The sequence below is a fragment of the Salminus brasiliensis genome, chromosome 19 (assembly GCF_030463535.1).
Source record: "Salminus brasiliensis chromosome 19, fSalBra1.hap2, whole genome shotgun sequence".
Classification (NCBI taxonomy): Eukaryota; Metazoa; Chordata; class Actinopteri; order Characiformes; family Bryconidae; genus Salminus; species Salminus brasiliensis.
Window position 1 is genome coordinate 23,428,000 of NC_132896.1, and position 15,837 is coordinate 23,443,836.

At 38.1% G+C, this 15,837-nt stretch overlaps 1 protein-coding gene across 1 annotated transcript; it reads right to left on the reverse strand.

Moving 5' to 3' along the window:
• Positions 1-134: 134 nt before the first annotated feature.
• LOC140541566 (uncharacterized) lies at positions 135-11,970 on the reverse strand. Its single transcript, XM_072664258.1, has 9 exons — positions 11,419-11,970; positions 10,911-11,049; positions 9,707-10,817; positions 9,502-9,632; positions 9,255-9,421; positions 9,019-9,173; positions 8,378-8,460; positions 8,219-8,296; positions 135-2,223 (listed from the first exon to the last, which is right to left on the reverse strand). Exons 1-9 carry the CDS (start codon positions 11,536-11,538, stop codon positions 1,349-1,351), a joined length of 2,859 nt encoding a protein of 952 aa, XP_072520359.1. The 5' UTR covers positions 11,539-11,970; the 3' UTR covers positions 135-1,348.
• Between the last annotated feature and the right edge of the window lie 3,867 nt (positions 11,971-15,837).

Here is a 15,837-nt window from a genome sequence, read left to right on the forward strand (position 1 = left end):
GCTCAGACAAGATTTTAATCTACAAAACAGAAAATTCATGCATGATAAGAAATTAACCAGTACACTGAAAAGACACAATTCAAATGACTGCATTTTATTCTGGAACACTGTACAAGATTTACAGTTTGTGCTGAGCTGAATTGCTTTTTATGTTCACAATATTCCAAGGTTTTAACACTACAATAAATAAGCAGCCATAATTGACTCAATAAATGTCCACAGTGACTAAATGTTATTTTGCAAACATGCCAGTGTGTATATTGCACTTCTTTTATTGTTAAAGTGAGGGTGATACTGATACTGTACTGTTGTTATAGTTATTTGTCTCAAATGAGGACATGAAGCCTCTATTCTGCATACAACTATACAGTATATTATATCTAATTATGTAGAAATTTTTTTAAATTGTAATATTACATTTTATACATGATATAATACACAACTGTGTATTACCGCTTACAGACTCTAGCCCATCTGTTGACATGCATAAACTGTCCTTCATCCCTTACCCCATCTTTTATTATAGGACCACTGTCAACAGTGGGTGTCAGACTGGTTTGAGTATCAAGCACAGTAATGGTGCTGGTGACTTATACACATGTCAATGTCATTAGGTTAAGAAAGGGAATTCAGTCAGAAAGTGACCAAATAGCAAGTGTCCCACAGTACTCATATTGTGCATACTTAGGTGTTTCCCTGATCACTAATTAACAATACTTAATTAGACCAGGCGTACTCCATGATAAAAGTTGGGATCTAATGTTCAATACTAAAGTAACAGATGGGCAACAAACTCAAGGACTGGAAAGTACACACTAGTAGGTACGAACCTACAAGGTAGATGTTTAATATGTATAAATTACCTTTAAACCTCAAGTATCTGAAACTATTCTTTAAAGACTTTAGTATGTCCAGATACCCTCATGGGTTTGAATCTGCAATTGAGTGTTCAAGGAGTATTCTACAAGAAACTGAGTATTATCCAGCACTAAATATTATTCCATAAAATGTCAAAAGGTTTTCACCATGTTTTCATTAGGATATCTAGCAAGAAAAATGTAATGTGTAAAGTCAAAGTGTTTTTGTACATAATTAACATTTCTGACAAACTAGCAACTTAAAACTTTCCACCTCAAAGCACAACAATAAACCTTTATTCTTCTGAAACTTCAACACTCCCTTGTGATTTGCTCTAAGACGATATCCTTAGCTGTTGCTTTACCCGATAGATATTCCTATTTTATTTTTACCAACTGTAGAAAAAGTGGGAATGAAGAACACCATAAGCCCCAGACCTGACTCCACGTTACTGACATTTGGTAACAAATCCTCCAGATGTTGGCATTAGCTAGAAAGCAGAACATCTTTCCCCTTTGTCAATAGGGCTCTTTCTGCCAACATTCAATCTAGGCTTGAATGAATGCTCTGAAATGAGCTGATTGATCTCATTTTGCTTGTAGGAGGACAGCTTTTGGGTGAGCCAAGGTCCTTTGGGCTCACCTTCTGGTCTCTGGAAGTATCGGACACAAGCTCTGCCTATCAAATACACCACTTCTGCAATGTTAAGCAAGACACAAACTCCGGACACTGCCAGCATGAAGACAGTAAAGATGGTCTTCTCGGTTGGACGAGAGACAAAGCAGTCCACTGTGTTAGGGCAAGGATAGGAATCACACTTAACAAGTCGCACCATTTTAAAACCGGGGTAGATTAAGTAAAAAATGTACAAGAAAGCCACTTCAAAAATGATGCGAAAAATGATGCTTATCATGTAGGTCCACCAAAGCGCACCAGAAATTTTGAACTTCTGATTCTTAATTTGTTCCAAGTCCTTGGCGCTGCCGCGTCCTGACATTTTAAGGATCTTTTTGTCAATGTGGCGACGATGAGCAACATGCATTGCAACCAGCAGTGCTGGCGTTGACACAAGAATCAGTTGCAAAGCCCAGAGCCGAATGTGAGAAATCGGGAAGAACTGGTCGTAACACACACTGTTGCAACCTGGCTGCTGGGTGTTGCAGGTAAAGCCGGACTTCTCATCGCCCCATACGCTTTCAGCAGCCACCACTAGGACCAGGATGCGAAAGATGAAGATGACAGAAAGCCAGATTCGGCCAATGCCAGTTGAATGCCTATTTACACCGCTGATCACGGCATAAAAAGACGCCCAATTCATTTTCGATTCCAGGTCTACAGAAAGGAGAATGAACAAGGTTAGAAATACTTTCAAATTTCAAAATAACATTTGATTCATTGTAAGCTTTTCTAACGGTTAAGCTAGTCAAGAAAACAGAACAGTTAATAAAATCTTTAACAATCTCCTGACAGGCATGCCAGTTACTCTTACTTACAGTAGGTACCAAATACGAACCATCAATTAATAAAGCCATCCATATTAAACATTAATAAGAAATAAGGAGCACAATTTACCAGCTCAGCCCGTCGTGTAAGCAGCATAAGCTGTGCCGGGTCCAAAAAATTCGACCATCAGGTGCAGGCTGGACATTTGGACACTTTGGGCAGCAAAGTTTGACAAAACTGTTTTGAATGTCTTGAAGCTGTTTAAGAGCATGGGCGATGGCCTAATGCCACATGCTGTCACCTGATACAAAAGAAAAAGCCAATGGCAAAGTCTGTGGCAGGGCCATGTGACAGCCTCCGTAGAGCTATAAAAACCAGATTTGCTGAGGTCAAAGCACCTGTTAACATTTACTAGATATACTAACAACTTTCTTTCAAGGATAGAATAAACAGCTCATTTCACCCCTATAATTCAAGTATATTAGTCCCAGATCCTGACATATATGATTGCAGTTCAGACGATCATCTTGTTCATGAAAACAACTAAAGAAAAAAACATGATTATGTGGATAGGAATGAACTGGCTTGTAAAGGCAATAATCAAATTAAATTGTTCTTATCAGGAGGAAACAAATGTAACATTTACCTTTAGTTGTGGTGGTACACAAATGTGTCCAGAAAAGAGTAGATAAACGTTACTAGACGGCTCTCCGAAGAACACCATATCATTGAGAAATGCAAATACTTTCCTCAACACTAGCCACTACCCTGCACCACAGAAGTCATATGCTCACATAGAAACCATTTACATACAATGGTGGCCTTTATTGACGCTAACAAGACTGGAATTCAGATCAAACGCCTAGACTTCCGCCTACCCGGGGCAAAAGAAAGAATCTGTGTGGACACAAAGGCCTCAGCATCATTATTTATTGTGCCTGGTAGGCTAAGGAAGTGAAGGGTGTCTTTGACATGAATGGCTGTCTTAAAGGACAACCCTGACATTTTGGCAAATGCCCTCATAGTTCACTTTATTTCTGTTGAATAAAATACATGCAATTTTATGATACTAGCTACCAAAATATGAAAACATGGATTTTTACACAGTCCAAATGGATTCTGCACAGCACAAATAAAAATGGAAGTTTTAGATGCCACCTCTACCTTACTCCTCAGTTTCATCTCCTCTGTTCTTTTCTTAAATTAGTGCTGTTATGTGCTGCAAATATGGTAATTCAGTTGATTGCGCATTGTGAAAGTGGTATATGTCTGGTGGTTTACCCCTTCATCATGTGACATGAATCATGCGTATGCTGGCGTAAGGATTCCACCCTTCATCGTCAGCTTTCCCACCTCTTTGGCAGAGAATCATCAGTTTATTCAAGTGACCGGTTCAAACTCCTCCGACAGGGAAAAACAGTACACAGATGGAGTTTGAGAGCAGTAACTGTGGTTGCCAAAATAAAACAAAGCAGCTATTTAGCAGCTACTTTCCCTTTTTGAAAATTCATATTGTAATATAATGCTTTAATGCATCGGTAATGCAGAACTATATCTATTAATCTACTATTACTACTACTACAAAATAAATATGTTTCATGAATCCCAATAGCTGCATTACCATCAAACAGCAAGTCTGTTTTGCATTACTTTTGCTATAATTTCATGAGTTGCTGCTTGTGTACGTTTGACATCCCCACCTTCTCCATATCCTACCAATAATTAACTTTGTTATATTTTTTCATTTATTTATATTTCTTCAACATACTTTTAATATCGATATCAATGTAGCTTATATAAACAAACTATGCTCTTAGCATAGTATTATTATTATATTACTATTACTATTATTATCATAGTAAAAATAAAACTTGAAAAGTACATTTCCTTAAGGAAACAGAATAGTTGCACAGCATACATGGTTCCCACTTACAGGCAGTTGCCAATTGGATGAAGCTGCTATGGTGTCCTAGGTGGTTACTATATTGACCTATATTTTATACTTTTGTGGTCAACAGCATGCATACAACCTATTATCTATAGAACATAGATAAACTTTACTAATTGACACTCTGAAGCTGGTGTAAACGAACCATGCCAATACCAAGTGTTAAGAACCTGCAGCCTTTGGTGTGGGGTCTACAGTGCATCCGGAAAGTATTCACAGCGCTTCACTTTTTCCACATTTTGTTAGGTTACAGCCTTATTCCAAATTGTATTAAATTAATCTCTTTCCTCAAAATTCTACACAAAATACCCCATTATGACCATGTGAAAAAAGTTCTGAAAATTTATTAAAATTAAAAAACAAAACAAATCATATTTACATAAGTATTCACAGCCTTTGCTTAATACTTTGTAGAACCACCCTTGGCAGCAACTACAGCCTCAAGTCTTTTTGAATATGATGCCACAAGCTTGGCACACCTCTCTTTAGGCAGTTTTGCCCATTCTTCTTTGCAGTACCTCTGAAGCTCCATCAGGTTGGATGGGAGACGTCTGTGCACAGCCATTTTCAGATCTCTCCAGAGATGTTCAATCGGATTCAAGTCTGGGCTCTGGCTGGGCCACTCCAGGACATTCACAGAGTGGTCCTGAAGCCACTCCTTTGAGATCTTGGCTGCGTGCTTCGGATCGTTGTCCTGCTGAAAAATGAACCGTCGCCCCAGTCTGAGGTCAAGAGCGCTATGGAGTAGGTTTTCATCCAGGATGTCTCTGTACATTGCTGCATTCATCTTTCCCTCTATCCTGACTAGTCTGGCAGTTCCTGCTGCTGAAAAACATCCCCATAGCATGATGCTGCCACCACCATGCTTGACTGTAGGGATGGTATTGGCCTCGTGATGAGCAGTGCCTGGTTTCCTCCAAACATGACGCCTGGCATTCACACCAAAGAGTTCAATCTTTGTCTCATCAGACCAGAGAATTTTGTTTCTCATGGTCTGAGAGTCCTTCAGGTGCCTTTTGGCAAATTCCAGACGGGCTGCCTTGTGCCTTTTACTAAGGAGTGGCTTTCGCCTGGCCACTCTGCCATACAGGCCTGATTGGTGGATTGCTGCAGAGATGGTTGTCCTTCTGCAAGGTTCTCCTCTCTCCACGGAGGAACGCTGGAGCTCTGACAGAGTGACCATCGGGTTCTTGGTCACCTCCCTGACCAAGGCCCTTCTCCCCCGATCGCTCAATTTAGATGGCCGGCCAGCTCTAGGAAGAGTCCTGGTGGTTCCAAACTTCTTCCATTTACGGATGATGGAGGCCACTGTGCTCATTGGGACCTTCAAAGCAGCAGAATTTTTTCTGTATCCTTCCCCAGATTTGTGCCTCGAGACTATTTTGTCTCGGAGGTCTACAGACAATTCCTTTGACTTCATGCTTGGTGTTTGCGCTCTGACATGCAGTCAACTGTGGGACCTTATATAGACAGGTGTGTGCCTTTCCAAATCATGTCCAATCAACTGGATTTACCACAGGGGGACTCCATTTAAGCTGTAGAAACATCTCAAGGATGATCAGTGGAAACAGGATGCACCTGAGCTAAATTTTGAGCTTCATGGCGAAGGCTGTGAATACTTACGTAAATGTGATTTCTTAGTTTTTTATTTTTAATGAATTTTCAGAACTCTCAAGAAAACTTTTTTCACATGGTCATAATGGGGTATTTTGTGTAGAATTTTGAGGAAAGAGATTAATTTAATACAATTTGGAATAAGGCTGTAACCTAACAAAATGTGGAAAAAGTGAAGCGCTGTGAATACTTTCCGGATGCACTGTAGAGGCATGCAGGTATATATGACTTAATATGACTTGAATGTCCTCCTTTAATCTCAGAAACATCAAACAGGAAAGGTAATGCACTACTCTCTCCTGTTTCAGAGAGGCTGCAGAAACTTCTTTTTGCTATGACTATTGACTGGTAGTGCTACCTAATCAGACTTGCTTCTTCTGCCGTGGTGTCCTTCAGCCTCTTTCTCTCCCTCTTCTTGCCTGCCATTCTCGTAAATATTTCTTTTTTTTGTGAAACTTTTAAAACTGCATTCACACTGGTGGTTTTGTACGCGTAAAAACGGCCGCTGTCCTTTGAGTTCAATGGGAAGCATTGCCAGAGCATGGCAACTCCTGAAAATTACGCTAACAAAGTTAACCAGAGTTGAACTTTTGACGGCTGATGCATGGCAGATATTTACACTGTAATTTTGACTACCAAAAAAATCTAAGTCAACATTTCCATTAATGCATTTTATCAGTTCAAATGCTAAATAAAGGTATTTCTAATTTACATTGACAATACCCTAATCACTGCTGTCAGCTCACATACAAAGCTACACAATCCAGACTTGAAAGAAAATATCAGCCGCTTGTGGTTTATGAGCTTTCCTGTTTGAATGACTTTCCCCACTTCACTGGTTTAAAGTGGGTCAAAGTTCACTTCAGCGACAGGAGTCGAGAATCAAGAGTCGATTCCACAGGTCCCGTACAGTTTAAATTTGGAGACTCAATTGCACTTTCTTACGAAAGAAGAAAATGTATTTAAAATAATCTGGTACATTTAATTTGTGGGGCTAAAAAGCATTTAGGTGGGTGACTAAAGCTCCCTTAAAACTGGCCTAGTAACAACCCTGATTGTAAATCTTTTTGAGTTGTCTTAATATACTTAAACTGTTTCCTGGGGCTTACCATGCATCTGTAAAATGTACTCCAAATGGTTCTAGTCCATAAGCCAGTTTTATGCATTTCAAGCTAGTGAGTCTGACACAGTGGTCCTCAAATCACACCTCAATACCATTACATTTGTTTTTTACTTCACATTTTTAACATTCACATTGCTCATTCTATTTAAACAGCCATCTGAGTTAGATATGCATGTAGTCTTGCTTAGGTTAATATTACAATTTGTAATAAAACTTTTTATCTATAAAGGTTTAATTTAACTTTACTCTTATTATTGAAGTTTAAGAGATATGTCATAATTGAGATGCTGGAACAATTCAGGTTATACAAGGACTACAATAAAAAAATAAACATGATTTTCCTTAATTTCACTTGATCTCCTGATGTCAACACAAAAGGGTTCATTTATTTTAGAAAATAACCCAACTCACACCCAAATGGTCATTCCGATTAAAATCAGCCAAGTATTAAAGTTTAGAGTGTTCCAAACTCAAAATCCTTTAGAATGAAAACATTTATTTATAACAAAATAAACAACAAAGTCAGTCAATCTTACAAGATAAAAAATGTTTTACCATTAGTCTTTTCGGCAGTACAATGTGTTTGTATCATACATGTAAAAACTCTAAAACTTAAGAGTCCTTATATAGGCATGATAGCAACTACAAAACGACCCACTACTTCAGGTTTTTGGTTAGTTGTAGAACATCTGTTTTGGACCAGCACTCTATTCAAAAAGTCTCCATTAGGCTCTTTCTTACCACCTCAATTGGCCATGTTATCAACCCTCATTTTATAACAAAATAATCTAGAAAAAAAATTATATATTTTATTTATATACTGCTGTCACACAAACCATGTATCTTCATTTCACATTCTTTACTTTTGGAATATTTGAAACTGGCAGCTGTCCTTTACATGTAATCATAATAAATTTCTTCTTCTGTAAAGTTGCCATTGTGCAATTTTTACATGTATAGCTAACATGTACAGTAAGTATGTAATAAAAAAAAATACAAAATCTATTTTTAAAAATAAAAAAAAGATTAAGCATTAACTAATTAATGAATAACAGGATCGCTGATAACTAAAACTTGCTAATTACATTGCAAAATGAAAATGTACAAAAAAAGCTATAGTTTTTGCCCACAAGACAGTTCCAGACTAAAGCCATGTTTAAAGCAAACAGCCTTGTCTAGACTAACAAAATAGCAAATATGGTTGTGTTCAATTTACTACAATCGGTGTCATTTTCTGCTTTGAGAGTAACAGGAGATAAGATACTTCTCCCATTCCATTGACCGCTTTCTTGACTGCTCTTGGGCATGACCTGGAAAATAACATTTAACTTTACAAAAAAACAATGTGAAAATGGAATGCCCTCTATTGAGATGTACAATAAAATACTCACTCCTTTTCGGTCCAACCGTCTTCATTTGATTATGCCTAGCATGTCCATTTTGAGCCAATCTCAGGGATAAGGATGCACCTCTCCTATTAAAATTAAGGAAAAAAGAGAAGTCACCAAATTCAGCATTAGGAATGTTATAGCTACATTTTAAAGAATAGAATATTATATTCCATTTACATTCAAAAAGAGGCTACAAGGACATTGCTGAAGAACTGGTGCTCTGCTATATATACACACTGTGTGCGAACTTACTGGAACACACCAACAAACTTTTCAGAGAACACCAATAAATGAATGCTCAGTCTTATGGACCAAATTACATCCACAAGAAATCTGTAAACCCACAAGAAGGTAGGCATGTCTAAACATGCCAGTGACTGTACAGAGTGTCAACACCCCAGCACTGCCAGCGTCACTGCTGTGCTTAGCAGTGGACCTATGGTCCTTTCTATTCATAGAGAGAGAGATTCATAGAGTATGACTAAAATTGTGCATAGTCATGTATGGGATGCCATCATTATTATGCTACACACCAAGTACACTTATTTGGTGCCTGATAATTTGGCAAGGATTGTTAATATGTAAATAAGCCAAGGGTACTGTACCTAATATACTGCCATTTATAGTTTCACTTGTCTTACCTCATTGCCCCAATTTTCCCTTTCTCCATGAAAATCTCCACCATAACAGTGTTTTCCTCTGGATAAAGTCTACTATACAGTGTCCTGTTGTTTACTTTGTCTTTGAACCAATTTATAGCCTCAACAGACCAGTTTTCACCATTCACTGGGCTTACCTAGTAAATCAAACATCATACACATATTAAAAGAATAAGGAAACATGTTTTGTGACTTAATGAACCTTAAAAGACACCTACATTTGCTAGGGAGACTTGCAAAGCTTGGGCTGGCACTTTAGTAATTTCTCCACAGAGTTTCTTGACATTCAAAAGTGAAAGGCAAGCGGAATCTCCATAGTCAATTCTCCGTACCTCCACTTCAAGGTGTTTGACACCTTCAAGACTGGTGCACAAATGACTACTACCTATGTTAAAATATAAAACATGGCATGAGTGGCACTTGATTAAATTTAACGTACAGAATTTGCTTTGCTTCAGGTCTCACCTCGGTTCATGCCACATATCTTTGTCACCTGTCCACGGCACCATAACTCCTGCTCAGAAAACCACCCCATCACAATTGAGCCAATATCTGGGATGCAGTTTCTGTCTGCATATGACTTGGAGTTTATCCTTCTGTATTAATGAACACAACATTAAAAAAAAAGCTCAAAAAGATATCTAAAAATAGCAACAAAACTGCTACTTACGCCATGGTTTCAGACAGTTTCTTTAAGTTGGCGTCCTTATGCTGTATGTAAAAGTTGTTTGGGCTAACAACATGGGAGGCAAGAACAGACATCTCTTCAAATTTCTTTCTCTCAAATTCGGGTATTTTTACTAAGAACTCATCTCCTTCCACAGACTCGTTAATCCAGTTATGCATGTGCTCCACTTGTTCTGAAGTCACAGATTCATCACTTGAAGTACTCATGCTTTGACGGAAGGTATCTGACAATTTAGGGTCATTACAGTTAGGAAAAAACAACCTCTCATCATATATTGAATCATGCAAAGTTTTTTTCACCTCTGTGGAAATATTCCCAATATCCCAAAGTTCAGAACATGTAGCAATCACACAACTGTAGGTAACAAAATCAGCACTTTTGCTTTTTACTTTGAAGATGGGTCCAGAATCCTTTGTCTCAGGAAATAACTGCCTTTTGTGTGCATTATGTAACGCTACTCCCTTTTGATCCACTGCTTCATTTTTGCTTTTCTGCTGCTGCATTAATGCATAGGCCCTCTCTACAGCATCAAATAAACTGGTAACAGGCACATTCTTTGTCTTTCCATTCATTCTCAGAAAACGCATGAGCTGAGAGGAGGTTTGTTTCTGGTGTTGAACCTCGGGGTCATTTCCAAATTGCTGCTCAAAGATGTGGGTAGTTACATTCTGAGGCAAGCTTGGGTGGATTCCCTTTGGTATAAAGGTGTCTGCTACATTCTTCTGCATTTCAGTTTCTGTTACAATGATGTTCTGCTGTTTGATAAACTTGGAGTTTTCCATTTCACTCATTTTGGACTTATCCTGGTTGAATAACTCCATTTCTGTGCCATAGTTTGGTGAGATCTTGCCAGATGATTCTTCATTTTCTTTTTCAGATTCAAGAGACAAAGTCGTGTTTTGAAGAAAAGCTGTCGCACCGATAATTTTCAAAGCTTTTGTAACTGAATTGGCCAGAATGACATTTTGAAGCAAGGGCCCAAACTTCAAAACATGTGGAACAAACGCGCCATTATGGTTGAATTGGAGCACACGCGGAGGTGACAGGTTGCCTCTGTATATCAGCTGCATATTCAAGTTCTGCAAGTCTGGAGCTGAACATAAAAATGGAAAACGGTTTAGTCAACAACACTGTAGAGATAAACCTTACACAGGAGGACAGAATCAACATTCGATGGTTTCCATACCTGTCTTTAAGTCCTCAAAGACCGCCATTAATTCCTTTATCACACGACATTTGGCTTCTAGGGTTTTCAACAGATTCGCACCATCCTGGGCGTGAGTCGTACCGGAGAAATTTAGAAATCCTTGAATGTCCTCGGCTGTCTGTAAAATTTGCGTTTTTAATTTTGACAAGACAGACACGAGTCCCAGGATCACTTAGCTAGCTACCATATTCTCAAATGTTCGCTGTGAAAACATTAAGAAAACGTTTTCTAAATATTTAGCTAGCTAAATGTGCCCAGGTTAATATGTAGCTAGCTAATTAACGAGCAATCAATATCAAATCGAACGTCATTAATAAAAATAATAATAATCCGTCAACACTCTAAAACTATTTAAAACACTATTTAACTAGCTAGCTACACCGCTAGCGTACTAGTACTAACGTTAACGACCTACGAGTTCAAATAACATTTGTGCTAGCTAACTAGTTAGCTAGGTCAGCTGGCCATACAAGTTTATTTAACCTACCTTTTCCGTAAAGCGACACAATTCGTCGTTCATGATGTTTCTTGAATTTTCGAGGACGACTAACTTGTAAATCAGAGACCTTTTTAGGTCTCCAGAACATTTCCATCCCACAGACATCATGTTCTCTTTGCCTCTGTCCAGAGTGAACGGTCTTTAGCTTGCTAATATTAGCCGCTAGCTAGCTAGTTAGTTTGGCAAATATAAGTTAACGCTGAAAGTTTCTTCTTGCTGGGTTTTTACACAGTCCACTGGTGCGTTTCTGACGCTGCACTGGTTTTGAAATGGTTAGCTAGCTGTAACTCACTTTTTGCTCGCTAATCAATAATAATTATGCTGCAGTAGCTACAAAGACCCAGAGCGTACACGGTCCATTACGGTAACGGATGGGTACGCATCAGCTGAGTTGGCCGCAAATGAGTACAATTTCCAATGAAAACAGTTGCTACATTACTTCCCAGGCGGCTTTTAAATGTCTTCTAGTATCTGAAGCTTTGTCGTCGTTCGTCGGTGCGGATTATCTGCATTTGAGCTGTATGCACCAATCAACCGCCACCAACCCCCTGCTTAGACGCAGCGAAGCCAAATGATGCCAGGAATTGATTTCCAAGTGAAAAAAATCTCAGTTGACCAAGAAACACAGAAAAGGTAGCTAGCTATATAACTACATATAAAAGTGATTTCGCGACGAACATCTGGTTAGCTTATCCAAAAAGAAAAAATAATTTCGTTTTGTAATGATAACTAACAAAATACATCCATAAACTTTAATTACGGTCATACAAGTAGGCACCCAGTTTTTATTAGACAAATTATATAATTATCTCAAGAAGCATTAACTCAACTCTTCTACAACTCTTTTGTATAGGCCTACTTGTATTATCTGTGTAGTACTACTTTTCCTATTCAGTGGCCTCCCCGGTCACTGGATTAGAATCCAGTACAACGTCTTGTGTGTGGTAGAGCAAAAATGTCCTTGCATGAAAGTGCACCTGAAATACCTACAGGAACCCTCAACATTGACCAACATTGATTTCATGACACAAAGAACTGTGGCTGTTTTGAGAGTAAAGGTAAGCCCTACCCAGTACAGCTACAGTTCCTGATGAAATGATTGGAGAGTGTATGTAAGGCTACCAGGTCATCTACCCGTTCTTGTACATTGATTTACCTATAACTGCAACAATTGGTCATTTAAGGCTGTTTCACTTTGAAAGTATTATTTCTGTTTGTTTGTTTTTAAACTAACCAGTTTCTCTGTTATGTCTGGACAGTTTGAATAGAACCCTAATGTTGATGAGAAACAGCAGGATCTCCAAGTTCGGTGACACACAATGACAAGAGTAAAACACAACACTTAAATAAATGCTTTTTTAGCTACATGAAAAGTCTATCCATACAGCTTGTGCCAAGGCTGATCAGTTCATTCTTAAGTGTAACCTAACCTACTTACAAAATAGCAGAATAAGGTTTTAATACTGATGTTTGGGGATATATATTTATACACAGTGGGGGGAAAAAGTATTTAGTCAGTCACCAATTGTGCAAGTTCTCCCACTTAAAAAGATGAGAGAGGCCTGTAATTGACATCATAGGTAGACCTCAACTATGAGACACAAAATGAGAAAAAAAAAAATCAGAAAATCACTGTCTGATTTTTAAAGAATTTATTTGCAAATAATGGTGGAAAACAAGTATTTGGTCAATAACAAAAGTTAATCTCAATACTTTGTTATATATCCTTTGTTGGCAATGACAGAAGTCAAACGTTTTCTGTAAGTCTTCCCAAGGTTGGCACACACCGTTGCAGATCTCCTCTAGAGTAGTGATGTTTTGGAGCTGTCGGCGGGCAACGCAGACTTTGAACTCCCTCCAAAGGTTTTCTATGTGGTTGAGATCTGGAGACTGGCTAGGCCACTCCAGGACCTTGAAATGCTTCTTACGAAGCCACTCCTTTGTTGCCCTGGCAGTGTGCTTGGGGTCATTGTCATGCTAAAAGACCCAGCCACGTTTCATCTTCAATGCCCTTGCTGATGGAAGGAGGTTTGCACTCAAAATCTCACAATACATGGCCCCATTCATTCTTTCATGTACACGGACCAGTCGTCCAAGTCCCTTTGCAGAAAAACAGCCCCAAAGCATGATGTTGCCACCCCCATGCTTCACAGTTGGTATGGTGTTCTTTGGATGCAACTCAGCATCCTCTCTCCTCCAAACACAACGAGTTGTGTTTGTACCAAACAGTTCTACTTTTCAAGACATTCTCCCAATACTCTTCCGGAACATCCAAATGCTCTCTAGCAAACTTCAGACGCGCCCGGATATGTACTGGCTTAAGCAGGGGAACACGTCTGGCACTGCAAGATCTGAGTCCCTGGCGGCGTAGTGTGTTACTGACGGTAGCCTTTGTAATGTTGGTCCCAGCTTTCTGCAGGTCATTCACTAGGTCCCCTGGTGTGGTTCTGGGATTTTTGCTCACCGTTCTTGTGATCATTTTGACCCCACGGGCTGAGATCTTGCATGGAGCCCCTGATCGAGGGAGATTAGCAGTGGTCTTGTAGGTCTTCCATTTTCTGATTATTGCTCCCACAGTAGATTTCTTCACACCAAGCTGCTTGCCTATTGCAGAGTCTTCCCAGCCTGGTAAAGGTCTATAATTTTGTTTCTGGTGTCCTTCGACAGCTCTTTGGTCTTCACCATAGTGGAGTTTGGAGTGTGACTGTTTGAGGTTGTGGGTGTCTTTTATACTGTTAATGAGTTCAAACAGGTGCCATTAATACAGGTAATGAGTGGAGGACAGAGAAGCCTCTTAAAGAAGAAGTTACAGGTCTGTGACAGCCAGAAATCTTGCTTGTTTGTAGGTGACCAAATACTTATTTTCCACCATTATTTGCAAATAAATTCTTTAAAAATCAGACAATGTGATTTTCAGAATTTTTTTCTCATTTTGTCTCTTATAGTTGAGGTCTACCTATGATGTCAATTACAGGCCTCTCTCATTTTTTTAAGTGGGAGAACTTGCACAATTGGTGACTGACTAAATACTTTTTTCCCCACTGTATATATATATATATATATATATATATATATATATATATATATAAGCACAGGAAAAATTTATTATACCCTAGAGATGGAAAGACAGTGTAGTGGATAAAAATGAGCCAAATCAGCACTCAGTAGCCAGAATCCTGATTTCTCCAATAAACCTGTTTTGATGTAAATAATAATAATAAAAAAATAGAAGGATACTGCTTTATCGAATTGTTTAATCCTTGTCTACTATTCTGTCTACTATTGTCTACTATTTGAACCACTAGAAAAATATTTTTTTGCCCTTTAGCCCCATTGATCCCATGTTCACTAAGGATACTCTAGTGTCCTCTAGTGTTTTAGTTTGCTCTGCTATAGGTGTAAACCTTCCTTATCTATCATGGAAGGTAAAAGTAGTATATCTGCCCAAAGGTTATTTTACCACTATTTAGAGGCTTCTTGCTGGGCCTAAACACTTATGTATGGGCAACCATATAGGTCTTCAGAAATCATCTTGCATTTCTACACAAAGTCTGTAAACTATTTTTCCTGTCCTCACAGCAGCTACCAATAAATCTTCTAAACATGTTTGTGTGTTTTTCTCTACCCATGATCACGGACCATCAAAAAATATGTTGCATAGTTTTTTATGATTTTTTTTTCTGAAGCATAGATAAGATGCATTAGAATGTTTACAAATGAAGCAGTGGCTGTATTTTAATAGCTATAAATATTAAAATGCAATTTTACAAAGTAATACAAAAGTGACTGTATAATACCAAAACAAATTATTAGCAGTATACAATAAAAGGCTTAATTATTGAATTATTCCAAAAAACATTGATAAAATAATGAGTAAATAGTTTGAGTATTAGTTGTCATTTTCAAGAAGGTGAATTACTGAAATTTACTTTTTCACATAAAATAAACTTCTTTTATAATGGAAATTACTATAAAAGTAGTATTAGTGCATTTATTTTTCAAGTTTGATTAATGTAATATTTTACAGTTTTCCCAGTTACACAATTAGTCTTGGCCAGCAAAAGATAACACAGGAAGTGCAAAAACATTTAAGATTTTAGTCTGGGAGAGGCAACGCAAAAAGGAAAACACCAGAGTACTCTAATGCCGTAACTTTATCATCTCCAGTACACCAGAAAGTAGGTAATTCTAAACCATTATTTGCATTTACAGTAAATTTATCTAGACACAAGGTTGTGGTGTGGTGCAAAGGTAAATACAAAATCAGTATTGAGAAAATGAGCATCATTTTCTAAAATTGATGATTGAATTATGGAGATATACTACACAAAGAATGTACATATAATGTATATATAATTATATAAATATAATATATTTTATGTTTTGCAGAAAGATGGTTAAAACAGC